The sequence below is a fragment of the Anopheles coluzzii genome, chromosome 2 (genome assembly GCF_943734685.1).
Source record: "Anopheles coluzzii chromosome 2, AcolN3, whole genome shotgun sequence".
Taxonomy (NCBI): Eukaryota; Metazoa; Arthropoda; class Insecta; order Diptera; family Culicidae; genus Anopheles; species Anopheles coluzzii.
In genome coordinates this window covers 33,071,512-33,098,365 of record NC_064670.1, presented here as the reverse complement: position 1 = coordinate 33,098,365, position 26,854 = coordinate 33,071,512, and the positions used below count along the sequence as shown (strand labels likewise).

At 44.2% G+C, this 26,854-nt stretch overlaps 2 protein-coding genes across 6 annotated transcripts; one reads left to right on the top strand and one right to left on the bottom strand.

The window, feature by feature from the left end:
- Positions 1 to 284: 284 nt before the first annotated feature.
- Positions 285 to 19,997, top strand: LOC120950606 (protein unc-13 homolog 4B-like). Of its 5 annotated transcripts, none has more exons than XM_040368782.2 (11): positions 285 to 1,431; positions 7,688 to 8,039; positions 12,771 to 13,129; positions 13,209 to 13,380; positions 15,087 to 15,679; positions 15,753 to 15,980; positions 16,059 to 16,566; positions 18,106 to 18,720; positions 18,788 to 19,215; positions 19,285 to 19,484; positions 19,553 to 19,997. In XM_040368782.2, exons 1-11 carry the CDS (start codon positions 1,334 to 1,336, stop codon positions 19,672 to 19,674), a joined length of 3,675 nt encoding a protein of 1,224 aa, XP_040224716.2. In that variant the 5' UTR covers positions 285 to 1,333; the 3' UTR covers positions 19,675 to 19,997. The 5 variants fall into 5 exon arrangements, with proteins under 5 accessions (XP_040224716.2, XP_040224719.2, XP_040224722.2 ...); XM_040368785.2 differs by having other exon boundaries at positions 288 to 1,431; positions 7,763 to 8,039; positions 19,553 to 19,996; XM_040368788.2 differs by lacking the exon at positions 7,688 to 8,039 and having other exon boundaries at positions 1,344 to 1,431; positions 19,553 to 19,994.
- A 602-nt stretch (positions 19,998 to 20,599) lies between these two features.
- On the bottom strand, positions 20,600 to 22,607 carry LOC120953291 (uncharacterized). Its single transcript, XM_040373094.2, has 4 exons — positions 22,210 to 22,607; positions 21,157 to 21,618; positions 20,930 to 21,089; positions 20,600 to 20,866 (listed from the first exon to the last, which is right to left on the bottom strand). Exons 1-4 carry the CDS (start codon positions 22,361 to 22,363, stop codon positions 20,740 to 20,742), a joined length of 903 nt encoding a protein of 300 aa, XP_040229028.2. The 5' UTR covers positions 22,364 to 22,607; the 3' UTR covers positions 20,600 to 20,739.
- Positions 22,608 to 26,854: the final 4,247 nt, after the last annotated feature.

Sequence of the window (26,854 nt, the reverse complement as noted above, 5' to 3'; positions counted from 1 at the left end):
TATTGATGCTAAAATGTAACCTCTGATCCGATATTAAGAACTTGTTGTTTTACACGTCCTAAACACTGACAATAACATGAAAACAAAATTATAAGTAACATCATGCAGGTATGAATATGCAATTTTGAAAAAGCTCAAATGTAATAGCAAGAAGAACCACGTTTTAATTCTTCTTCCACATTTTTATCCAACTAAAACGGTCAGTTACATGCAAGAAGTTGTACCCCTACCCCAAAAGTTGCATACACCTGCCAACACGTGAGAGAAAGAGAGTACGCGCAAAGCGGCCAAAGCAAGAGATATTCGTTCGGTAAAGTCGATTGCGTTCTCCTGCTGCTGATGCTGCTGCTGCTGCTGCTGCTCACGCAGTCGTCCGAGAGCTTCCACCATGGAAGGCTGCAGCGCGGAGCGTCGATCGTGAAGCGTGCTCGATACAGGGTCATCAGCAAGCGTGGTGCTGTTGAGCATTATTGTGCCTTCTCTGCACTATCCGGGAGTGCGGGAAGTCTCTGACCAGTGTACACCGTTCACCCAGGAAGCGAAAGACAAGGGAAACACAAAAATAAAAACACAAGTGAATTGAGAGGGTAACACACAAAGAAAAAAAAGAAGCACGCAGCTTGACGACGCGCGGCACACGCAATAAACAGACGTGGTGGCGTGGTGTGGCGAGTTTTGTTGCGGACGAAACAAGACGCGAAGAACCAAAGCAAAGCGACCGAAAGGTGGAAGATTTATCTTAGCAACCCTTTTGGAAATTTGAAGGTCACAGGTTGTGGAAGGCTGGGCTGGGAGTCACATTCGTGCATTGGTGTAGTTGTGTATGTGTGTGTTTTAATCCGCCCTGCCAAATCAAAAGTGTGCTTTTAAAAATCTAATGTGCTCAATGGTTCACGATATGGCAGCAAAAAGCTATAAAAGCATCATCAACTCATTCCCACGAGGGACCCATCCCTCGGGAGCAAAGTGACTGTGTGTGTGTGCGTGTGCCAATTACAAGTACCACCAAAAGAACAACGGCATCCCGTGGTGCAAAGAACCCTCCGGGTAGCAAAGAAGAGCGTTCGTCGGCCATTTTCGGCCGCTCAGTGTGCAACGACGAAGGCGCAAGAGCATTCCCTGCTTCCGATTACGTGATTGCCGATTTTCCGCGAATCTAGTAAAAATAGCATTACCGGCATTTCCTACCCTCACCACTGCAGCAGGGGTTAGTGAGTGCCTCCGCAGAGAGGGGTTGCATTCGTGCTAAAAGATTCGTGATTGGAAAGGGGAAGCTGGTGGCCGCTTGTTGTAGCAAAAGAAAAGCTCTCTCAAAGGGTGTTACAGTCCACAAATGGTGGAAATGTCAGTGCCGAGCAGTGATGGAGATCGCCCCGCGGCGAAGGAGTCACCGGGCGGTGGAACGGTGCCAGCGGTCGTACCGGCTGATGGGTAAGATGGGCGAAACCGTGCATGTCCGCTAGAGCAAGAGCAATGTGTAACGAGCGGTGTTTTAACTCTCTTTTGTGATGGTTTTCAAGAGATAGAGAGTGTGTGTATGTGTGTGACTGTTTTGTTTTGGTTTTGTTTTCCTCTTTGTGCGAAAAAAATGTCGGTCGAATTTTTCACCCCCAGGCTGAACCGCGCGTTTCCACGGCGACGGTTGAAGGCAGAGTTGAGACAGGAATGTTTCACTCTTCATTCTAGCGATCGGTGATCGGTGATGTTTTTTAATGTCTTTGCTAGCTAAAAGGATGTTTTGCTCTGTTTACTGTTTTTTTGTTTCGATTAGAGGTCACTTAAATGTGAAAACGTTGTGGAGGATAATGAAAAAAAGTGGAAAAGTTTCTAATAAAGAAACAAGTAAATAGATTAACGATAGTTTATCGTCTTTGTCAGATTAGCCAGGATTGTCGATGCATTGTTTTACGCGTCAGTTTCTAATGTGAACTGCATTATTCAACAATCGCGAGAGGTGTTTTTTTCAACAGCACTTACTTACTTCAACAGCACAGTTATCACAAACAATGACAGAGGTTGAGAAAGATCTTTGCAAGTCTTGAATAATGCTGTTCATATTGAAAACTGAACCGGCAAACATTATAAAGTCCATCCAATCAATTTTGTAGTAGCGATTACGTTAACAAAAAGTACTTTGAGTGTTTCTCTAGCCAGCTCAACACGGTAAGCTTCATTACCAATCCGTAAAATCCCTATTCAACATTGTCAAATGAATGTCCAAACCGTCGTATACCAAGCAACCAATGACAGATCATTCGAGTTTCCATTTTTATTGTTGAAATGTATTTTACGGGATTGAATTCTTCGTTTCCGATGTTAAGCTGGCTAGAGAAACCCTGTACTGGAGCTAGAAATTGCACCGTATTGGCTTATGTATTAGGTCTTTTAATCTTGTAATGTAAAGATAGAGCAAATTATGCATTACAACAGTCCCCTGGTGGTATTTTATTACTAATAACATGATCGATCGCTAAGACAAGCAAAATTGAAACCGAACATCCAAAACATAGCCGAACTTAATCTGGAGAGGGTTGTAAAATTATGCGATCGTATACCATTAAAAAGACCGGTTTTTCTTTAGCAGATCTCGGTAGACGACACCGTTACCAAAAATCGAATCGGCAAACGTTGCCAACAACAGGCCACATTGACATTTAAATGTGAAGAAGCACGTGTTTTGCGTGTGTGTGCCCACGCGTTGGGTCGATGGCCATCCTTTCTTTCACTTTACCCCCGGAATGGGATTGTTTGTGGGCGGAAAAGTAAAAGTTGAACAACCGAAATGAGGTTTACTGCCTTGCGTTACAGCCTATAAAAAATACAAAGAAAAAATAATACTTGGACAATAGTGTTCTGCATCACGATCTGAAAGGATTTTACTCTATTCGTTTGCAACATATCGGACCCGGCACCCCGGATGATGCAACGATAACAAAACCGGTTCAGTGTTTGATATTAACCAGGTTCCCGTACTATCCGACCTCGGTAAGGTGTAGACTCTGGCTGGTAGAATAGAACCTGCGGCAACCGGTATGCACAACCGGTTCCACCATCTTGGGGGGAAGTGAAATCACGCTCAGTACGGCGCGTCGCATTAATTTTTAATGAGCGGTTTTCACAAAGTACTACTGTGTGAGGGCAAAAATAAAAGGGCAAATTCTTCCAAGCGAAAATGCAAAAATCATGTACTGGCGGGATTTAATGTGTACATCGAAAGTGTCCCCATTATGTGTGGGCCTTCCTCATTGGGAAATGAATTAAGTGGCCACAGCCTCTAAGTAGGATTTACGACACATGTTGCGGGTAATTTAGCATTAAGGGAATGTGTATATGGACTTAACTTACATCGGCCTCTCTTTTACGTTATTTACTATTCTAATAGAATTAAATGCTTTATTCATTCGTAGCTCATTGTGCATCTTTGCCAAGCTGATCTACAAAACGAAATATACAAGATCTCTTATAAGCTCACACGAAGTGTGTCTTAATTTATTCATTATAAGGTTGTTTTTTTCTGTAACACAATCTCCTTAAACCCGAAAGAAATCCCCCGCCCCCGGCGTTCTGTTGGGTTGATTGAACGATAGCGAATGTGAGGCAGCACCTTCCCAAACTCGGGCCTCCCCTTGCTAAACGCGATCATCCATCAGCCCGACAGCATCTCCCACAAAAGGGGTTGGAGGGGTGAATATTTACAAGACCGATAGACGCCGGTTGGCCTGGAATATACAGTGGCCGGCCATTGTTATCATTCCTCCAGATTCATTGCTCCAGCGCTTGCGTAACGCTCATTTGCGTATGATTCAGTGCCGAATGGCGTCATTGCGAGGCGTTCCGCTGCCCAATAGTAGTAGTGGTATAGTGCCTCCCGCTCCTGTAAGATAGTAAGAAGGCACACTGTATCGTGCGATCGTTATGTCGTTCACATTGCTGGAGGATTTGATTTGTTTTTTGTTTGGATAATTTGATGGGAGAATTCTTTCTGCCACTTACACAGAACATGCAACTCAATCGTGCAGTACAAGATGCATAATTTGATAGGAACCCCAGTCTGTTTCCAAAACGCGAACGAATTGCATGGCTTACGTACAAAAAAGCTGTCCCAGTTGCGTAAGGAAATTCTCCGCGTGCTTGTTGCGTTAAGATTTGCGTGTTTTTTAATGTTGTTCCACAGAGGGAACATTTGGGAGAGAAGTTCCGCTAGGCGAGAGAAATTTTGCGTCCAATACGTTGAATGTAGTGATTGTGTTGACAGAAAGAGCGATCCGTATAGTTTGCTGAACTTTGGTGACTCATAAGTTGTTACGAACCGAGCTTCTCCGGCAGGCCACGCGAAGGTTTGGCCCTCAGCAAGAGTCGCAGGGTCGTAGCGGATGAGAAACAAACAGCAATTGTGGACAGAGTCTTTGATACTTTGCCTACTAACCAGTCCTTTCCCCGCTAATTGCTTCTAATCCAAAGGTTGGGAAGTCTATGCAGACGGAAGGGGGGAAGGGGGCTTGTAAATCCAGGGGCTCTGTCCTATTTCGGATGTTGGAATTAAACCTCTTAACTCCAAGAGCTTCTGCGTTTGAATCTCTCTTCATTTAAAACAGGGGTCTCCAAACTACGGCCCGCGGGCCGCATGCGGCCCTTGAGAGCTTATAATGCGGCCCGCGATGATGTTGCAAAGGATAATATAAATATCCTATTATTTTGAAAATTTTCATCATTTTTTTTTAATTTTTACCAAACCAAGACAAAAATCAAGTTCCTATAAAAGAAAACTGCAGAATTTTAAAATATTCATTCAGTATTTTCAGACCAAAACGAGATTTAAACGTTCTCATTACCAAAAGTAACGTCCAAATGGCCCTCAACAACGTTATTTAAGAAGCAATGCGGCCCGCGAATTGAAAAGTTTGGAGACCCCTGATTTAAAATATGGCCTACTTTTATACTAAATTTGTCCTTACACGTTTACCCGGTTATCCGCTCGGACCGGATTGTTCGGGTTTCCAGAAACTTCTTATTGGCTGGTATTATTGAATCCGTTCGTAGCGGCGGCGTACGTCCCGACACTCATTTTCCTAACGTACTAGATGGTTGCTACAGTTACAGGGTTTCCCACGATTTATTGGTTGGTTCTCATCAATTTTTGGTGGGTTCCCATATTTTTTTGGTGCGTTCCCATGATTTTTTGGTCGTTTCCCAGAATTTTTTGGTCCAATTGTATTGATATCCAATCAGAAAATACCAATAAATTATGGGAACGAACCAAAAATTTATGGGATACGACCAAAAAACCGTGGGAACACACCAAAAAATCATGGGAACTGACCAATAAATCGTGGGAAACCCTGTATTCACCGCGGCGTTGTAGGACCGCGCTCAAGAAATGTGTTGCCATCCCTAGAATTTCATGTGAGCGCCGTACGTAGCCGCTACGAACGGATTCAATTACCAGCCATTGGCTGGTATTATTGGCTGGTATTATTGAATCCGTTCGTAGCGGGAACGTACGGCGCTCACATGAAATTCTAGGGATGGCAACACATTTATTGAGCCCGCTCCTACAAAGCCACGGTGAATAACTGTAGCAACCATCTAGTACGTTAGGAAAATGAATGTCGGGACGTGCGTCGCCGCTACGAACGGATTCAATAATACCAGCCATTGAATCCGTTCGGAACGGGAACGTACGGCGCTCACATGAAATTCTAGGGATGGCAACACATCTCATCAGCCCGGCCCTACAACGCCGCGGTGAATAACTGTAGCAACCATCTAGTACGTTAGGAAAATGAGTGTCGGGACGTACGCCGCCGCTACGAACGGATTCAATAATACCAGCCATTGTGTCGTGGAAGTATTTGGAAGGATAATCAACAGTTACTGGGATTAGGAAAATCAAATTGATTGAGAAAGAAATTTATAATCGTGTGCGTAACATAAGTGCTCGACTCCCTGTGGGTGAGCCTATGAGTGTAGAATGGTTGTAAGATAAGGAGAGTCGTTTGTCATAGGCCTTTAAAAAAGATGTAAAATTTGGAAAAAGATTTGGTTTCTTAGGGGATTTAAATTGACCTTAGGCAATGGTATTTTCAACTAACCAATGACATTTGAGCCTTTTCATCCGCCTATGAGCCACCGACAACCGGTATTTGCTCACCGTCAACTTTGGGGCAAGGCCGTTTGCGTTCAAAATGCTTCAAATATTGGTTGACCAGCTCACTGACCGAACCCAAATCTCGACTCTACGTGACGTTGTGGACATTGGTAAATATTTGTTTGTTTTTTTTTCGGTACACTTTCCTAAATTATCATCCCCAAAACTGGTCAGCAACTGGCCAGCGCAATACACATACGCAGCAAAGCGTGAAAGCGTGTTTACGTCAACGCAGGGAATGCTTTACCCGTTCGGTAATTCACACCAGTGCATCCTTGCCTGGTCGGGGTTTCCCATCGACATCGTCGAGTACCGTTCAATAATTGACCACAATGATGTGCCACCGATTCGCATTAAGGTGACACTCTGTCAACGATTGTAACCCCTTATGATGCCAATTGTCGGCCCTGGAGGAGGAAGCTTTCATTAACCGCCTCTAACGTTTCTAGCGGCTCTGGAGCGCTCTCGCTGTGTGCCTCGTTCAGTCACCACGAAGTGGTTCGCCGCCAGACCAGACTGACAGTTTCCTGGGTCCCTTACTGTCCCGTTGTGCATAACTACGCGACCAATCGGCGGCACGGTCGAGCGAAACCACGGACCAAGAAAAACCTGTTCTCGCTGCTGTCGCGCACTGCCCACGGGGCAGTATGAGAGGCTTCCCACAAGGAGATTCTACAGGTCACTTACGATTGACTGGCTGGCGAAGGTTTACCAGAGCATTGTGTAGGTCGATCCGAGTCGATGTTAGATTAGTCCGATGTGTTTCGTTTGCTGTTTGTGTATTTTGAAGCAGGAAACATGGAATATTCATAACGTTTATTTGTCGCAATATTGATCTTTAAAAGTTAAACATTCAATTATTTTTTTCAATATTACAATATTCAACAAATGATACCATCCAAACATGATCATTAATTTAACAATCAACATTAACGTCGAATGCGCGCTGCTACCGAACGATTCCGATAATCGCGGCAACACTCGAACATCGATGATGAATATCATGTTTTGCCTTCAAACCGGAATCAAACCAGCGAATGAAGTTAAAATGATCTTCGCAGCACATCATTCTGATAAAATAAACAATTCCGAAGATCACCGAACGGCTTAACATCAGCGTTTTTTCCCCTTCTACTCTCATCTCCTACTCGATCTTGTATCTTCTTTTGTTGGTCGTTTGTTCTTTGCTTCTACATTCCGGAGATGGCGCTTGAGCATAATTTATCGTGAGCATAATTTATACACCGAGCGATCGAGCGTTCACGGCTACGCAGCTGTGGAGCTTCATAAAACGGCGAACACGATCATCGATCAAACAATTAAATCTATCTTATTTGTTTACACCAAAGCATGTTTGACCGTTTCCCACCACACCCCGACGTTGGAATTAGTGAGTGTGGTGCATGTGTGTGTGTGTGGTTTTTTTGTAATGGTTTGGAAACATTTCGGAAATTCATTAATTTTCAATACTTTTTCTTCTTCTTCTCCTCCTCCTTGCCGTACTACTCCGCACATCCAACTCGTGCAAACGTTGCGCAGCAAAGTTCACACTCCCTCCCTAACCACCAAACTCTTGCCCTTCTTTCTTCCCTCGCCGACCGTTCCGGCACGCAGGCGGCCCGGCCGACGGAAGCCATTCTTCGAAAAGTTCGGCACCCTGCTCAAGCAACGCTCCGATGCGTTTCTGCTACACGTAAACAGTCCCGTGCCGCCCCACGGCGAGGAATCGGACACACCACCACCCGCCAACGGAACGGCCGGACCGGGCGGTGGTGGACCTGCTGGACCATCGTCGGTCGCCGCAATTCTCGGCCCGGCAGGGATTCTCGGCCCGCCGATCGCTACCAACGGAGATGCTTCGCCGGGCAAGCTGGGTGACGCGGAAAACTATGTAAGTAGACAGCGGGAGGGGGGTCTGATGGGGAGGGGGAAAATGGGACTGCGCGAAATACGCCACGATCGCGTCGAATTAGCAGTGCAGCGGGGTGAATGTGTGCCTTTGTGTGCTACCGAGGGGGAGCTTCCATAAATAACCCATCATCATCAATTGAAAGACATCGCACACACATACTTTCGATCGGCGGCTTCCCGGGAGGGTGGAATCGCCTCCCCTCCCCCCGCTTCGGCGAAATGTAAGTCGATCGGTTCGGTTTATGCGTTTGCGGTCGTTTGCTTGCAAAACCCAGCGAAAGAAACGATCTTAGCGAGAACGAGAATAAGGGGCTTGGGTTGGTGTATTCGGTTGTTGGGTGGATGCAAAAGTCGTGCAGTTAGATTGTGTTTTAGTCAAAATTTCTTTGGGTTTTATTGCAGGATGGCTATTTCGGTATAGGCAAAGTGAATTGAGCCATGTAGAAGGGCCTGTTTCCCATATATGGGTTTTTTCCCCGATCCTGACCAATCCTGGGTCAAGTCTGCACGTATGCTGTCTGGCATTCGAGAAAGGGTGCCGCGCAATTGAGATTGTGCTCTATGTTATCGAATAATGTGGACGTTTTGAAGCATCGTGCTGCAAACTTGAAATAGCATTAAAAAAGAATTGGAATATGGCCCCATCTCATCTCAAAGTGCCAAAGAGATAAAGTAAGACCCAACCAACCAACACATAGATGTCATAGCTGATCATAGAAAATCACTTCATTGCAATAGAAGCAGTCCAGATCAAAACTAAATAAAAAAATACAACACGACGCAGAGAGAGAGAGAGAGAGAGAGAGAGAGAGAGAGAGAGAGAGAGAGAGAGAGAGAGAGAGAGAGAGATAGAAGGAGAGTAACATTGATTATAAATACAATTTAACGATGTTATCGAATAGAGATCATGAAGATACATATCCAATAGCTGGACACTTGTGGGGCCTACATAGATTTTACGAAATACAGGCGGTCCCCGAGATACACGGTACCTCTTATACGCGGATTCGGAGATACGCGGTTTTCCAAATTTGACAGTTCTTTGAGCAAATTGTACTGATTTGACACATCCATTGTGAAATACCAAATAATTTCCGTATTGATCAAATGTAATCAAATGTGTTTGCCGGTCTCGTAGTACAGTCGTCCACTCGTACGACTTAACAACATGCCCGTCATGGGTTCAATCCCCAAATAGACCGCGCCGCCATACGTAGGACTGACTATCCTGCTATGGGGGGAATCAATTAGTCACTGTGAGCCAAGCCCGCAAGTGGGTACAGGCAGGCCTTGACCGACATCGGTTGTTGAGCCAAAGAAGAAGAAGAAGAAGATCAAATGTAAAAATGTGGCTAATACCATCCCCTACTTGCAAAATTACACGAAGATTAATGATATATTGGCTGAAAATTACGAGATTCGACTTACGCGGAAATTCGAGATACGCGGTATTTTGCGGCCGTTTTCGGTCCCCATTAACCGTGTATCTCGGGGACCGCCTGTAATTAGGAAATTTACTAATATAGAAATGTGACTGAAGATTAGCTTTAGGGTTTAGCACGGGTTCTAACACTTTTAGCACACTTTCTGGACTCTTTCGCATGGAAAGTGATGTATATGACATGCTGGTGATCACATCGGTCCGGTCATAAAGCCGTCAACTCACACGATTTAACAACATGCCCGTCAGCGGTTAATTCCCCATATGTTGAACAGAGTTCAGGGTTCCTCTAGCCAGCTCAACACTGTTAGATTCATTTCCAATCCGTAAAATGCAAACCGCAAAAATTGTCAAATGAAAGTCGTACGAATTCCGAGCAACCAATAACGATCGATCATTGAGACTCTAGATTGCATTTTTATTGTTGAAATGTATTTGACGGAATTGAATTGTTCGCGTATGATGTTAAGCTGGCTAGAGCAAACGGTTGTTTCTCAAAAGAAGAAGAAGAAGAAGAAGAAGAAAATAAGAAGAAGAAGAAGAAGAAGAAGAAGAAGAAGAAAAAGAAGAAGAAGAGATTATCAAACTGTCACCTTTCAGAATATACCATGTCGACATGTGGATTCTACGGCACCTTTATTCGAGCGTCAAATTTTCCACTCTTCAAGATTTGAAAGTTTTGCAAAAATCCTTATAAAATAATCTCATCGAATTCCATTTCAATATTGATAACACCACGATTTCTTTTCGTTTTTCAAAATTATACATGTTTAATAGAATCCACATCCCGTCACACAAGATTCAGATGTGGCAGCTTAATCATCAACGCATCAAATTATTTCATTTGCGCCAAAAGAGGCGAATGAGTAAGACCGCAAAGTCTCTATAAAAATAAGTCACTCACTCACCCACTTGCGCCAAAAGCATAATAACCCCTCAAAACCCGTCTAAGCTTAAGTGAAAGTAGGTTATTCAAGTATACTACATCTAAACATCAAATGAGTTCCGGAATTGAACTAAACTTTTGTACCCTCCCAATCGCATTTGTGGACGTGTCTGTGCAAACTGTTACATCCCGCGAACGTAAGTAAACGAGCAAAGGGATTAACGAGCAGCAAAAAAAAAACACATATACATGCCAAAGCAAGCGATCTAAATGTAGGTAATTAGCAGCAGAAGATTAGTCGATCAACCCCGATCAGGCACAGATATTACGAGCCGTTTGCGAAACACACGAACGTGGAATGAAGATTTAAACACAATTAAAACCATCCCAAAACACCAAACAACTCGCACACACCTCGAGATGCTTTCTTCTGGACTATTTTTAAAAGAAGCTACTACCACATCACTCACGCGCTCCCTTGCTCGATCGTACCACTAAGTTGAGCCGATATTGGACGCGCTGATTGACGGGGTCCCTAATGAGTTGCTTGGGGCGCGTCACGTTTGGCACGTGAATATGTTTGGTTGCTTATTGCAAGATAATCACTCAACCGATCTCCGATTGCTGAAGGCCGCAAGATAACACACGACCAAGGTCAAGATTAGAGGGATGTGCGAGCGGTCTGCACAAATTGGAATTTTCATTTTTCCATCCCACGAACCTTGAGATTATGTATGGATCCAATTATGCATCATCCTGCTGACGGCTGTGAGTAATGGAAAGCAGTTGCGCGCGATGACGCCACAAACGCCACGAAACGCAACTGATTTTCGTTACGCCAATCTCAAGTGGCTGACAAGTGCAGCGAATCAGGAAGTTTTGCAGTTTGCAGTCACGTCGCAGCACGCACTGTGTGTGTATCACGTCTTCCACCACCATCTGCAGCATCTACCACAGTCGGCACCATCTGCGTATGAAGCCGCCGATAGCGATTAATCGCTGCGGATACTTACGCGGATCACTAAGGAAATGCAGCCACCACTGCTCTTGCCCTGCCAGTAGTACGTCTTCCAGCGTTGGCGTGTGTGGATGACGTTTGGAGCACGTCAAGATGGGTGCCCGGCCGCCTGTTTCGCTGTTTGCTGATAGTGCTGCCGTCGGATGCTGGTTTATCAACGGGCCGTACTCTGCAACCCACGATCACATGTCGAGCGTTGAAGCGCTATTTTTAATGCGGCACTCTCTTTCTCTCATTCGCTCGCTTGCACTCTCTCTGACTCTTCGCAGTTGCCCTTGTACGGTTGAGCGAGAAACAATTACCCGCGCATTGTGTCCTTTTTGTGTTGGGTGCGGGTACGCCAAACGGAGCTGTTCGGGGCCAATTAAATCCGTCCGGCTAAGGGCGCCAGAGTGGCCAGTGACACAGGAGAAAATTCCAACCCGGTGACACAAAGCAGCCAAGATTCATCCCCTTGCTTTTGTGGACTTTTCCATGAGTGCAAGATCGATCGTGCGGGTTGGAATTTGTTCGGTTCAATTGTCCGCTAGAAGGAAGGTGCTAGCGCTGCAAGTGCAATTGTTGTTTCATTGGGCAAGATGGTAATCGCGGACGGGGTTATTCCATTTCTTTTGTTAAGGTTACCGTTAGAATGATCGATGGTGTGCTCGGGTGGTAATGAAAGCCAGAAAACATCTGGTTTCGCTTGTGCGTCGTGTCACTATGAAGCGCTCGCTCTATCTGTTTAATCAACAACGCGAGATGGTGCGGTCGTGATAAGCTGCTTCTCCCACAAAACTAAAATTAAAAGGGCAGAGTGATGATTAACAAGTGATGATGTTGCGTTGACGTACCAAACGTTTAAGAAGCTAGAAAATGAAACATTTGCACCTTTCATTGCTCTCTGTTGAGGAAGTTAATATAGACTTACATTTAGTGATCGATTGAAAGTGAACGTGAAGTACTGTTCTTGGTTTTAGAATCCAAATTAAAGAATATTATAGTTCTCAACTATTTCCTACATATTTTTTCGATTTAGCAAATTTATCATTAATAAATTGTTTGACCTACAAATTCACTTCGTCACTAAAAATGCCTGGTTCCTCCAGCATACTTGCTGTATTATGTACGCTATCTAAGTGGGGACAAAAAAGTGTTACTTTGCTATCACAAACTAGTGTTTCTCGTGCGTATCATGCCGGTTATGCAAAGCTTTAACATTGATAAGACCCCCCGGGCCCACTCTTCAGATAACGGCTTGTACTTCCTATTAGCTGTTCTCTAGATCTCGTGCAATCTTTAGCTCCTAGTGGCATAATATTGTAACACTTTAACCACTTTCATTTCAATCTTTTTACTCTTTCTCCTTCTCCTTCACGCTACAAAGGTCGAGATACTGTACGAGAAGGTACTGCACGAGATCAAGCAGGGCAACATCGTCGATCGACAGAAGAAGCTCACCCAGAAGGGGCTCTACTCCTACATCCAGGAAGCGTTCGGAGTGGACGAGGCGCGGCATGCAGTGCTGGAGCAGCGCGTCGAAACCATGCTCGCCCAGGACATCTACCTGCGGGTGGAAGTGATGGAGGCCAAACTGAACGGACCACCGGCAGACGAGCCCGACCGGCAGCCGCCGCTACCGAACGCGTTCGTGATCGTGTATCTGCAGGAGAAGCCACGCGAACTGCACCGAACGGCAACGGTACCGGGGACGCTAAATCCGTCCTGGAATCAGCAGTTTCCTGTGTAGGTAGCCGTGCGCGTTTGTTGATGTGGCTAAGCAGTGTGTGAAGAACCCTTTTTTTGTTTTGTTTTTGTTCCCCAGTGCCGTCAAGCAGGACACCAAGGAAACGCTTATCATCGAAGTGTTCAACAACAGTGACAATCCGAACAAATTTCTGCGAGCCTTGCGCATCGCTAAGAAGTATGTGATGTCGCTGTTTAATCCTGTCGCATCGCACGCTAAAATGATTGGACGCGCCAGCATTCCGTTGGAGGTAATTAGTTTCGATTATTTTCTTGGTTGTATGAAAAATTTTATGCAGCTTCAAGCAGTTATTAAAGATATTGTGAAAATGAAGATAAAAATTTGAAGTTTATGTTTAGCACAAAAAAGCAAAATTATGCATCAAAAGGTTAGCAATCAAATTCTCCAATGAAAAAAAAAAATGAATTCCAGTCAAAATAAACCGTTTGAAACAAATATGTTCCCATTTTGGTGAAAATTTAGACAAAACAGTTGATTAAAGAAGGTTAATTTGATAGGGAAAAATATTTGTCTGCTGGGGAATTCAGTTACCTTTAGTTTAGTGTAAAATACCAATGAATAGTATTTTAGAATATTTTTAATAATTCAAACCAAAATATTTAAATTGCAGTTTCACTTTGATACACTTTGGTCTATTTAGTGTTTAAATGAAAGAGTGCGCGATTTTTTGTTTTCCAATAATATATAATAACAAGCCGGTCTCGTGGTACAGTCGTCAACTCGTACGACTTAACAACATGCCCGTAATGGGTTCAAGCCCCGAATGAATCGTGTATCCATACGTAGGAATGACTATCCTGCTATGAGAGGAAATCAATACAGGGTTTTCCAGAAGTTCTCATAGCTATGGGGCACTTAATTGGCTTTTTCTTAAGTGAAATGAACTTAATGTAATGGGAATTGGACTCTATGGTACCTTTGTTGGACAAATCTAGAAGAATTTCCAACAATCCTATCGAAAAAGGATGGCATATAGTTCAATATGAGAACCCCTGGAAAACCCTGCAAGTCACTGAAAGCCAACCCTTCAGGCAGGCCTTGACCGACAACGGTTGTTGAGCCAAAGAAGGAGAAGAATATATAATAACACATAAACATGAAAAGCATTACATGCCAAATGAAAGTATATTCTATTCTTCAACTATTGAATTGCTATTTCCAATAGTAAAATATTAAATGTAACAACAGTTTTCCGCCATTGAAAGCTAACATTTGAACTTCACCGTATTTTTTGTAAAGCGAATCAAATATTAATTAAATTATATATTAAATTTATAATTGTTCATATACCAAACAAATAATGCAATATTCACCTTACTTTAAAATATTATAGCTGAAATATAATTATAAGAAATTAGTTCACTTTAACTCGATCTCTAAATAGGCCTTTATAATAGAAACGTACGAGATCGCTTCATATGTTCACACATAGAGGGCGCTAGTATCAATTGCAAACGAGCGCGCACACCTGATCGTAACCTATTCGAAAGCTTTTCCCCTTTCTAATCAAATCTCTCTATACTTTACATTGACTTTTTAAAACTATAACCGCGCGGCTACATGAGGTGAAATATACAGCGAAATGAACTATTTGACAGGTGAAATATCTGACAGGTACAGCTAAAGGGTTGGGGGAGACACAACATCCGCTTTCGAAATTCTATTAAAAATAATATCTTCTCAAGCAGAACATTCCCTAATTGGAAGAAATTATAATCTGTTGACTGAAAATTGACGAAATACTCAATATTGAAGTTATTTAATGGATTTAATTACGATTTTGTACACGTTATTTGTTTGCATTGCACATCAGCTGGTTGCTGTGATGCGTTATCCGTCAGATATTTCGCCTGTCAAATAGTTCATTTCGCTGTATATTTCACCTCATGTAGCCGCGCGGTAACACTAAAATCCTCGTATTCTTACATTCTACAGTCCATCACATCGACCGGGTTAATCTCGTGGTACAATCTGGCGAAGAAAAAGAAACCCGACCCGCAGGGCACGATCAAGGTGAAGTTCTTCTTCACCTCCAAGCTGGAGAAGGCGACCGCCAAGCACGAGTACGAGCAGATGCTGCGCTGCATCCTGGAGTACGAGCTGCGCAGCTCCAGCGTCGCCCGGTACTGGTGGGCCGGCAAGCTGACCAGCGAAGGGGAAGCGATCCTGCAGCAGTACACCAAGTGTGCCAATCTAACCGCCATCGAGCAGACGCTCATTGCCTGGTTCGTCTATACGCAGGTGCATCTGACCTACCCGCTGTCGATCACGCTGCTGGAGAGCGTGCTGGACAAGCTGTGCGGTGCGTATGAGATCGCGCTAACGACAGACGACGAGCGGGAACGCTTCTGGGAAGGTGCCCGCCGCATCTTGCCCTCCTGCCTGTCGATCGTGGTGAAGATGCGCAAACGGTTGGCCGGTGATAAGGATATCGTTAAGACGGTTACAGCCGTGCTGCAGCTCCTGGCGAAGGCGGACCAACTAGCCATGCGCAAGGGAGCGAATCTGTTTTCCGATGCTACCGTACGGTAAAGTGGAAGACACTGAAGGAGATAGACACTCAAATTTATGGAAAACCCTTGGTTTTTTACTCATTCTCAGTGCCTTAAAGCAGATGGCAGTGGACTGTACGAAGCATTCCACCATGAAGGAGGCAACGGTGCTGGCAGTGCAGCTTGGTGCACGAACCTGGTTCGAAACGTCCCTAGCGTCCGCGATCGAGGGCAGCCAGTCGAACGAGGAGAAGCTACGATCGCTGATCAAGTTTGTGCAGCTGCTGCAGGCCGATCTGCTCCGTGCCAAAACGTACTACGATGGAGTGTTTAAAAGGTTGGTAACGATCGCGATAGCCAATCATCCTTTGCCAAAGTTTCAACCACACTAACGATTTCTATGCTACATTTGCAGCGTAATGGACATTGACTATAGCCGGGAGATCTGCATCCAGCACGAGGCACGCATTGTCTCCCATCTCCGCCCGATCGTACAAACCATTTGCAACGGCTTTAAGAAGATCACGCTCCGGATGGAGCAGCTGGAGCGGCGGGCCGAGATGGAAAGCCTCGACATGAGCTCCACGCTGTTCGAGCTGTACCTGATACTGAAGCTGTTCCTGCAGCAAACCGACACGGTGGTTCAGTGTGCGCACAATCCCTACATCGTCGAGTTTCACCAATGGTTCCGCGGTGGCATCGTGTACTATCTGGACGTGTTTGCGATCAAGACGATTTCCCGTGTCGTTACCGTGCTGGAGGAGGACGATCTACGACCAGCGACCGGTGCCGTTCCAGGGCCGAAGTGTTCCTCCTCTACGGGGGAAATTTTGGAGATCATCTCGCAGATCAAGATCTTCTGGGATCAGCTGGCGTGGCCGGATAAGGACGAGATGAAGAAGTTCCTCAAGCGAAGCATCGGGGTAAGTATGTTTGTTTGTTTGATTCGATTTGATTGAGTATTGCGACTCTGTCATTTGTTATGGTTCACCGAAGCAACTTCCTCCAATAGAAAATCTATGTCCAGAACTCACCATCTCGGTTTTAGCTGCCGTTTCTTGATAAGATTGTTTTTCAAATCGTTTAACTTCACGTCACACATGCGGGATCCTTGTTGAGATGTATGCACTGTATGCATGAGATGAGCATCTAGCGCAAAATGGTTCGTAATCAGCATTTTGGGGAATATTACATAGAAAGATCTTCCAAGATCATTAGCACCCTACAATCTTCGTTTTGATACAAAATTCTTTGAATGTGCCGATGTACTTGTGTGGAGGCCATCTTCCACCATGCCTGTTGCCTGCATTCTCTGCCTAACATGTCTTAGCTTCCTTATAGTTTCGCTGATGTCTGATTCAAAGTGTTTGATTATCACGGAATTCGATATTATAGAACGGATAAGAAAGCGGAGATGAAGATAATCAAAGCAGATCCTCAGCGGCATAACTCCGAACATCACGTTGGTGGTTCGTTGACGAGTAGCGGAATCAGTTCCAGCATCGGAGAAGGTACTAAATTGGTCCCAGGATCGACCCAGGATTGAGATTCGTTCCCTAACTGAGACAGAACCGGCTAAAGCTCTTAAACTGGAATAACATTGGGAAGAGTTACAATACCGACGTGGGGTCAAGATCAGTTCCAACACCAGTAATGGTTTGTGATTCCAGTGATCCAGGATCATTAAAGATTCAGAATTTGATCAATTTCTCGTTTGGAATCAGTTCCATGGCCGATATGGGGTCAGCATCAATTCCATGACCAATACAAGTTCAAGATCAGATCCAAAACCAGATCCAGAAGAATTGAGAACAGTACTAGAACCGATATTCAAAATGCATTATGTTTGCATGTATGGAATCAGGAACAGTTTTAGGATTGAAATAAGTACTGTATAAGTTCCAGGACCTATATGAAATCGGGATCAGTTCTCAACAATCTCTCATGATATGTCCCTAGGCTCTATGGGGTACCTGAGAATTTTGTTGCATAGTCATGTTACAGGGCCAAATTAACTAATAGATCAATAATCCAAAACGTCTCGTATTGTGGTTTATAGTACAGACAAAGCAGTTTCTTCTATTTGGTGTAACGTCCTACGCGGACATGTCGGGCTATGCAGGCTCTCGAGACTTGATCCAGTACCACGCAGCCAAATCAGCCAAGTCCAAGTCAGTCCTTGCTACAGAGAGACAGACGGTCCCCATATGAGATCTGAACCCATGACTGTCATGTTATTAAGTCCAACGAGTTGACGACTATACTACAGCACCGCCTGGTAGTACAGTTATAACACGTCCACTGGATATGCTCTCCACCAGAATTCAGTATAGTCCCAAAAAAAGTTTATTCTATTGGTGCATATTTGCACTACATATTGTTTATTTTGTTATTTATCTTTACATCTCTGTTGCTCACAAAAATGTAACTCCAACCGTCTGATTTCACACACTCCTCCGCAGGATATCTGTAGCTGCTGCATTTTCTATGCCGACCGTCTACTCTCCAAGGTAAAAACACTGCACGGCTCGACGGTTGGCTCGGCCGGTGGACTAAACGCAACACAGCTAGCAACGCTCGAACGATCACTAACGGTGCTTTCGAACGTGAGCGTGCTGATGCAAAGCCTGGCTCGGCTTCCCGCCGAACTCGGCTACAGTCAGCCGCGCGTTCACGGGTCGGTCGAAAGCGACACACCCGAAAAGACGCGCAAAACTTCGCTCGAGCAGCTGATGGCCGACGAGATGCTGCCGATCGATGGGCTGGCGAGCTGGCGACAGAAGTGTGTGCGCTACATTGCCGATCACGTGACACAGACAACTCGCGCGCTGATCCTTGCCTGCGGCGAAGTTGGCCCGAACGGTGGCAGCCCAAATGGAACACTGACGGGCGGATTCTTTGCCAGCAAACCGCAATCATCGCCAGTGGAGCACGTCGAACGATTGCGGCACTGGATCGTACAGTCGGCGGCGCTGCTGCGCGAGAGCCTGACCGAGGTCGATCTGCACGCCGTGGAGCAAGATCTCTGGGCGGTGCTCGAAACAACGATGGATGAAATCATTAAGAAGCTCTTAGAGGTAAAGCCTCTCCGCGGCTGGATGCTTTCTTCGCATTGACATTATCCTTTCTTCTCCACCGTTTCAGAAAAAAGACTCCATTTCAACGTTCCAGCGATTGCGCGACTGTTACACCCAGCTCAGCCAGCACTACTTCCGCACGATCAGCGAAACGATCGCCTGCTCCACGATCGGCGAACGGTTGGAAACGTTCAGCTGCACCACGAGTGAGCTCATCCATCGCTACTATCTGGAGCGCGTCCGACAGCAGGACCAGCTGGAGGAGCCGGAAAATGGGCAACTCACCGTGCGCTGCTGGTTCCAGCCGGACGGGCTCCAGATCAAGGTGCTGCGGGCCGAGCAGTTGCGCCTGCCGAAGGACTACAAACACTCGTGCGACAGCTACGTGAAGCTGAACGTGCTGCCGCCGGATCAGTTCGGTGCACCGCTGCCGGAGCTGAAGACGAAAACGAAGTCGAAAAACTTTTCCCCCATCTACAACGAATCGTTTACACTGTACGTCAGTGGCGTCGATCCATCGTTGTAGCAAATTAATCTTAACTTCACTTTCATCCCTTCTTGCAGCAAAATCAATCCGGTTCAACATTCCCTCAAGGATGCACTGCTCATGCTGAACGTGAAGGTGTCGGAGCTGCTCGGCCTGAGCCAGAAGCACATCGGCGAATGTTTCCTACAGCTCGATGCGATTCCGGTGGTGCGTGACGCGAGTGAGGCGCACGAGATCGCACCCATCACCATTCCACTCAGCCTCCCGTTCACGATCGGTAGGGTAAAGCGCTGCCGAAGTGGGTGTTTAGCTTGCTAACGTTTGCTTTTTATTCTCTCCGCACAGCCTCCTACTCCGTGACTGCACTCGAAAACCGTAACCATGACAAGATGGCGGCCCAGTTTTTGAAAAAGCTTAAACAAAAAATGGGCATTGCGCCGTACACGATGAGTACGCTTAGCTTGTGAGTGCAGCGTACATCCGTTCGTTCGTTGCTCCAACTAGTTTGAAATCTACCTTGGATTTCTTTTTTTTTGTGGCATTAGAGGTAAGGCAAAGTGATAGCTCTTTTTTATTGAAATAACAACGTTACAGTTTAATTGCATTGCTTTTCGTCATTTTTATAAGAATGCTCATACACCACGAGGTTGGTCGGAATGGTGTGCTTTTTTCTAAAGTCTCAATGAACCATTAGCAATTAAATAGGGTTAGCTTAAATTTGATGAAGAATGTGAAGCCATGCTTGAATTTCGATTTAAACACTTAATTTTTTGTATAATAAATTAGTTACATTTTATACAACCATGTACTACTAAAATATGCTAGTTGCATGATGACAAGAACGACGAGATACTACTATTTTTTCAATTACATTCGTTGTAAATTTAATTATGGCCATTAAAGATAGTCAGTGTACTAAAAAAGCGTTTCATATTACAATAATTTGAAGTGATTAAACGATTCAATAGGTCCCACAAAAGTATTTGTGTACGTATAGAATACTGACGCTATGAAACATCAGTAAAAAGCATCAAAAATGTAAATATTTCTATTGCTCCTAGCATCGTGGAGACGCATGGTTATTCATCCGTAACGGTTGGCTGCGTTCGTGATTTTTTCGTGAATTTGTTTCTGAAATTATTTTCTTCCGGGGACTGCAACACATTTATGGCCAGTGAAGGAAAAATTGAGAGAAATACGGAAATGAATGTAGCAGCAAAATTAACATCAACAATGATTTATAAAGGTACATTGATTCACTTGAAGCATCGTCCTTTCTCCCTTTTGAACTCAACACGATGGAGACGCATGGTACGCCACACTGAACAACTGGCTGCGTACGTTAGCTAGCTGCGTATGGTATACGAATTCAACGAAAAAGGAATGAAAATCTGTTGTTATAATTATTAATAAATTATTAAATATTTTATTCGAAACAAAACTAAACACTGCAACAGCTCTGCCAGAGTTGACTTTCTTTACTAACACGAACAGTACACTACCCCGGCCCCGTACCGTCATTCATATGGCAGCTAATTTTCTTCCTCCTGACCCACATTACTATCGGGCTGCTTTCGCGTGTCATGCTCTTCCTCCTCCGACGATGCACTTTGCAGCGCACTGTCCCTCTCCGTTGGCGGCAGGTAAATGGTGTAGATCCTGGCAAAGGGAATTAGAGCGTAATTAACAAATTGTTGATATTTTAATCTGCGTCATAGATACCTGGACACAGGATAAGACTCATCGATGACGTCAAACATGCGCTTGAAGCGACAGGAAAGCAGGTTCTCCTCCGGGCAGTACAGTGCGTTATCGACGGTGAACGCTTCCAGTGCGGTTAGTCCAAACTTGGTCATCTCACCGAGCCGTCGTTCGTAGTCAACTGTCAAACCGGTAAAGTGAGATAGTTTAGTAGAAAGAAAAAATGGCACCGGAGCCTTCCTGCTTACACTGCAAGTCGTACGATCGTCGACGTTCTTCTTCGCTGCTTTCCTCACTGTGGCCGCCGCCGCCGGAAGGCTTCAGCGTCGGAATGAAGAACAGCAAACAGAGCAGGGCGATGAACTTGACGATCTTCTTGAAGATTACCAGCTTCAGCAGTATTTTGCCGATCGTGAAGAGATCGAACTTAAACTTTAGCTTGCTCAGTAGCCAGTTTTCTGGGCTGAAGTACGGCATGCCATGGCTAACGGGGCCGGATGGTGGTGGTGGTGGTGGTGGTCCATAGATAGGTTTCGGTGGACCATAGACGGGCTTTGGTGCTGGTGGACCGTACTCTTTATGTGGAGCCGGTTGATACAGCTCATTGCCGGTGGAAGTTGGTGGTCCATAGCTTCCCGCAGGAACACTGTAATCGTACGAGCTGGATGGGACGATGTTGTAGTCGCCGCGGGATATCCGGATCGGTGTGCCTGTATAAGTACATTAGTTTTATTGATCAATAGTAACAATTAAGATACATCACATGTAAGCTGTATAATTATATTTAAATTTTAACAAATTTTAAGGGTTTTCCCTGATTTTTTGGTTACTTCTTCATTTTTTGGGTTCATTTCACGATTTATTCACCCTTTCCCATATATTTTGGATCCAATGGAACGATCGGTCTAGAACAAAATCTAGATAGCACTCGAAAAATCGTAGGCCGAATCCCAAAATTATTTGGGAAGCATCTCAAATCAAAATATATTTTAACTATTTTTAATATTTTGGAATTACAATTTCAGATAAAGCAGAAGGATAATTATCACTTTGTTATGTTCCGTAAAGAATTTGAAACAAAAAAAATGTTTATCTTTTTGTTATCTTTGAGCAAATCCATGTTAGCCTTCATTCATCATTGATTCGTGACATTGCGCAATGGTTACACTTTACACATTTCGTTGTTTAGAGTACTTTTTATTTTTGCTAACTCTTCTCACTAATGTCACGTCAAATATCAACCCGTTTGCCAACGAATCGCTTTCACTTCCGGCAACGACAAAAACCCTGCCCCTCCTTACCTTTATACGGTAGTGCATTAATTTTGTGTGAATTTTTCAACGCCGCTAGATAGGAATCTTTAGCATTCTTCGCTTCCTCCACATCGGCAGCCGCACTGCAGCCAATGATGGCCACCGCCGCAACAGTCACGATCAGCACCACTTTCGACATCATGCTTTGCTGTCACTAACGTTAAATTACTTCCACCTCGTTGGCAAGGCAACGGAAGACGTAAGCACCAACCACGTTCTGCACCCGCGAACTGTACACTACTGCTGCTTTTCACCTTTTCCACCGATCGATCACAAACAACCTGTGCGTCACAGTCACTTACAGGCGCCGTACCGTACACGTCCGTATCGCTCGAAAGCACTCCATTAACTGACGGCTCCCGGAACGTACACTAGACTACTAAAATAAAAGCTCGCACCGTAGCTCGCCCTTTTCGGTGGGTTGAGACAGATTAGAAACTTCCCCTTTCGTTCGTTGGTATGGTAACCTATGGTAACGCGGTTGAGCGATATTCCAAAACCCAAGCACGCAAATGTAAGAGAGCGTGGGGCCAACGTGTGACGTGACGCTTTGCAAGCGTACACACATTTTTCGATACTTTTTGTCGATGTTGGATTTTGGGTTTATACATTAATATTTCGAATATGAATTCCAATATGAAAACACATATGAATTAAAAGGAACTAAACCATAGGATATAGATAAAACTACTTGACTAATTTGGACTGCATGAAATGAACTGCTCGAACTACAAAAATGAACTTTGCAATGAACTATGTAATGAAATATGGGACAAACGAATAAACAGTTGCAAACAGACCGGCGATTAAGGTGCAATCTTCTTATTATATTTATACTAAGCTAATATCACAATGCAGCACTTTAGTGAATATATTTCACATTCCATAAAGAATAGTTTGAAACCCAACTTTCTTACCTATATACGTTTATGTACATATATTTACAAACTTTCCTATAAAAAATAATTTTAAAAATAATTCAAATTTCGTATGTTTTAATCACTACGAATCAGCACGACCTGTTAAACTGTCATTTGCGATTTTTGTTCAAACAAATTTTCAAACAATTTAAACCAAATAACTAAACTATTTTATTAATAATTTGAATTTACGTTAGTTTTGCGATGTTTGTTTTAAAATGAATATTTTGTAACTGTTCTTTTGCAATACTGCATAAGAATCATAACAAGGGAACAATAGCTCCACTCTCCCGTACACTGCAGTGATCGTCTTCTTCGACCGAACAATATGGCTCAATTTGTTTCTGAACCCTTTCTCTCTCTCTCTTCCGACGCGATCTACCCTTTGTACCTTCCTTCATGTACCTGCTCCAAACAATCACACTACTATTGTTGCATTTGTTTGAGTGCATTCACGCATTCGATACATACCAAAATAAACCCCATTCTCTCCCCCCCCCCCCCCCCCACTTTATTAACACGCAAGCGCAACGCAAGCTAGAATGCTGCCCCCAAACCCAGTCACAGACATACATCCGCGAAACGGAGAAGAACGAAAGAGAGCGAAAGAAAGTGCTTTCTCCAATCTCCAAAAAAATTGCCTCCAAAGCAAACAAACGTGTGCCCGTCCAACCCCATTTAATAACTCCAGCGCGCCAGCCGGAACGCCAAAAACACTGCCTCCCGCAACGCTCCGCCCCTCCGAGTACCGACGCCGGAACTAAGAAAGCGCACAATCGATCGAAGAGAATTGACGGATCTTCCGCACAAGCGCGCAGAAGCAAAACATGTCACGCATGCTTTGCATGCGTAAAAGGTGGTGCGGCCCGCAAGCAGTGGTACGCGCAAGCATTCCTCCCCTTTTGATGGCCTCGAAAGAAAAAACGCACGCACGCACGCATACACGGTGCAAGCGCGAAACCCTGTCGCACTACTGATGCTAAGCACGTGCTACCCGCGCTATGGTTACTTGGACCCGCGCACAAACCGCGGGAGAGAGTTTTTTACGCGATCGATAATACCGAATCCGCAGCACACCGGTGTAGAACACGTGCAATGTGCAAAGGCGGCCGTTTTCACAAAGGAGCTGTAAATACAAAATTGTGCCAAAATGCGAACTGTGGCGGCGGGTGTGTGTGTGCAGATTGTAGATCAGAAATTCGGACCGCTGACGCAAACAAGAGAGAAAGTTTACCGGATGCTTCGGCCCCGTGATGCCCTAGGATGGAAGGTGATAAATTGGATGAGAGGAGTTTTTTTTTCAATGGAGTGCGCGTGTTAATGAAGGTTATTAGTTGAACGTGTGACACGGAGGTAACAAAGCGGGAAACAGCTAAAGGAACTGCTATTTAATGACAGCGTAGCTGTTCAACGAACTATTAACGACGTGACATGCTGAACCAACTGCAGACGACCTATCGGACGTAGGTGTGAATTTGTAGTTTGTACCAAATGTTTGTTTATCAAACTAACGATAGCAGTACTCAAAAAAGCATAACCATTTTCAGAACAAAAAAAGATGCAATTTTTACATTCAGCTATTCGTCATGGTTTGGAAATTTCGCAGCTATTTATAGCTGATAGCTTGCAATTCCAGCAGCTCCAGCCAGATTCGCTATATTTTCTTCGAATCAATTTATAGAAGACCATTAAAACGTGGACGTATTTAATATCATCGAACAAACCTATGACACAAAATTGATCTTTGGTCCTCAGCACGTTGGAGCAAACGATGAAAATCCGTTCGACGCTTACCGTTTTTGTGTAGCTTTAGTAAAAAAAATCAGATTAATGTATTATTCTAGAATTGATGGTGCGTTTTCTGACATCAATTAAGTTGTTCACTGCTAGCAATACAAAACTTGGCTAAACGTGATATACCGTAAGGTTGGCGGGATGCTCATATTCACTTACAAACCAATGCGCTATAATCCGCAGCTCAAAACCTCACGGATTTCCCACCATAGAAATGGGAACGAACGTTGTCGTGTAGCGTAGTTCATTTTCCCCGTGAGCTTCCTGTTGTAAAAATCTTCCCAAAACTCTTGGAGGATCATCTCGGCTACTTTGATGAGGGAAAATGAATATCGCGACCAACGGAATTCCGTCGTTCGCTCCAACGTACTGAGGACCAATAACAACAGCACCGTAGCATAATCAGCTTTAGAACAAGGACCAGAATTACTTAAAAAATACGTACTGGATGCGTACTTTGTGCGCAAGTACACTTGAGTTTTACAAGTCACAGCAGTCTATTACAAAAAGGGATATGAAAATCCCGTAACGATCATGCTAGTTTTCGGCCAAAAGTAAAGGCCGGGGGACATTGTCCATACTCGCTAGTGTAATTTCGATTTTCTCTAGCCCATCTGGCGGCGGCTGATTGAAGCATTTTTCCAAACAATTTGAAGCCGCTTCAGAAAATATGTTATTTTTTCATGTTTTTTACTTAATTCGGACGAGAAAAGCTTTGTTAAAGGTAGATGCACATGTCCTGCACGCATTACAACCATTTTCATGACAAAAAACGATGGAAAAACTACTTTATTTTTAGATCCGGCACGACCATTTCCTCGATGATCAAAAAAGCTTCCGTTTCCCAGAATTTTTTGGTCCAATTATATTGATATCCAATCGTACGATACCAATAAATTATGGGAACGAATAAAAAATCTATGGGATACGATTAATAAATCGTGAGACGAGCCCAACAAATTATGGGAACTGACCAATAAATCGTGGGAAACCCTGTAATGATCCCAAATTCATACGATCATTCCTATAGGAATAATACATCATATAGGAATCTTTTGCAACTACGGCAACGCAAACCTGTGAGCGACGAACGGATTTTCGTCGTTCGCTCGAACGTGCTGAGGACGCTTTTCGACTTCTCCTGCTCCGCTCCTGCAGGAAGCGGATGTCATCATAGTACACATTGGAAATATGGCTCCTTCCCCGATGCAAACGGGACAACGTTACTGCGTCAACGGCGAATAAAAGTAAGACCTTTTTTATCATTCGTTTTCGTTTATTTGTAGGGTTCTTTTTTTGCATTTCTTTTCAATTTTTGTTACCTTTCTTCTCTTCTCTTTCCTTTCCTTCACTCTCCGGCTGCTCGCCCTCTTTTCCGCTCGCTCCCACTTTACTTCTCCTTATTTTCTTTGCTTATCGTTCTACAACTCCAAGCGCTCTCGAATCGTGATGACAACTTGCGACGACAGAGATATATCCACTCACACACATTCACACACTCATTTGTCCGCAGCGGAATAATCCCATTTTCACGTGCCATTATGTATATAGGTGTGTATGTAAGTGTTGTGTTTTTTTAGTGTTTGTGTATATTCCCCACTTCGGGAACTCTTTCATCTTCCAGAAATTGTTGCACCGTTTTGGATGTAGTGAAAACTTTGAACGGAAAGCAGAAAAAAACATATACAAAATAGTAAACACGGTGTAAATACGGAAAATGTTGGTACAGCGTGCGCGCGTACGCTAATGGAAATTGTCTCTTCTACAACAAATGGTTCACCACTTTTCGTGTTCTGCTTCTTCTGCTTCTTCTTCTTCTTGTAACCCCAACCTCTCCTGCTGGCTTGCCTGCCTCGATCGTACAATAGTTCGCCTCCCCGCCTCATAATTATCAGTTCAGTTTTGTCGTAGTATTTGTG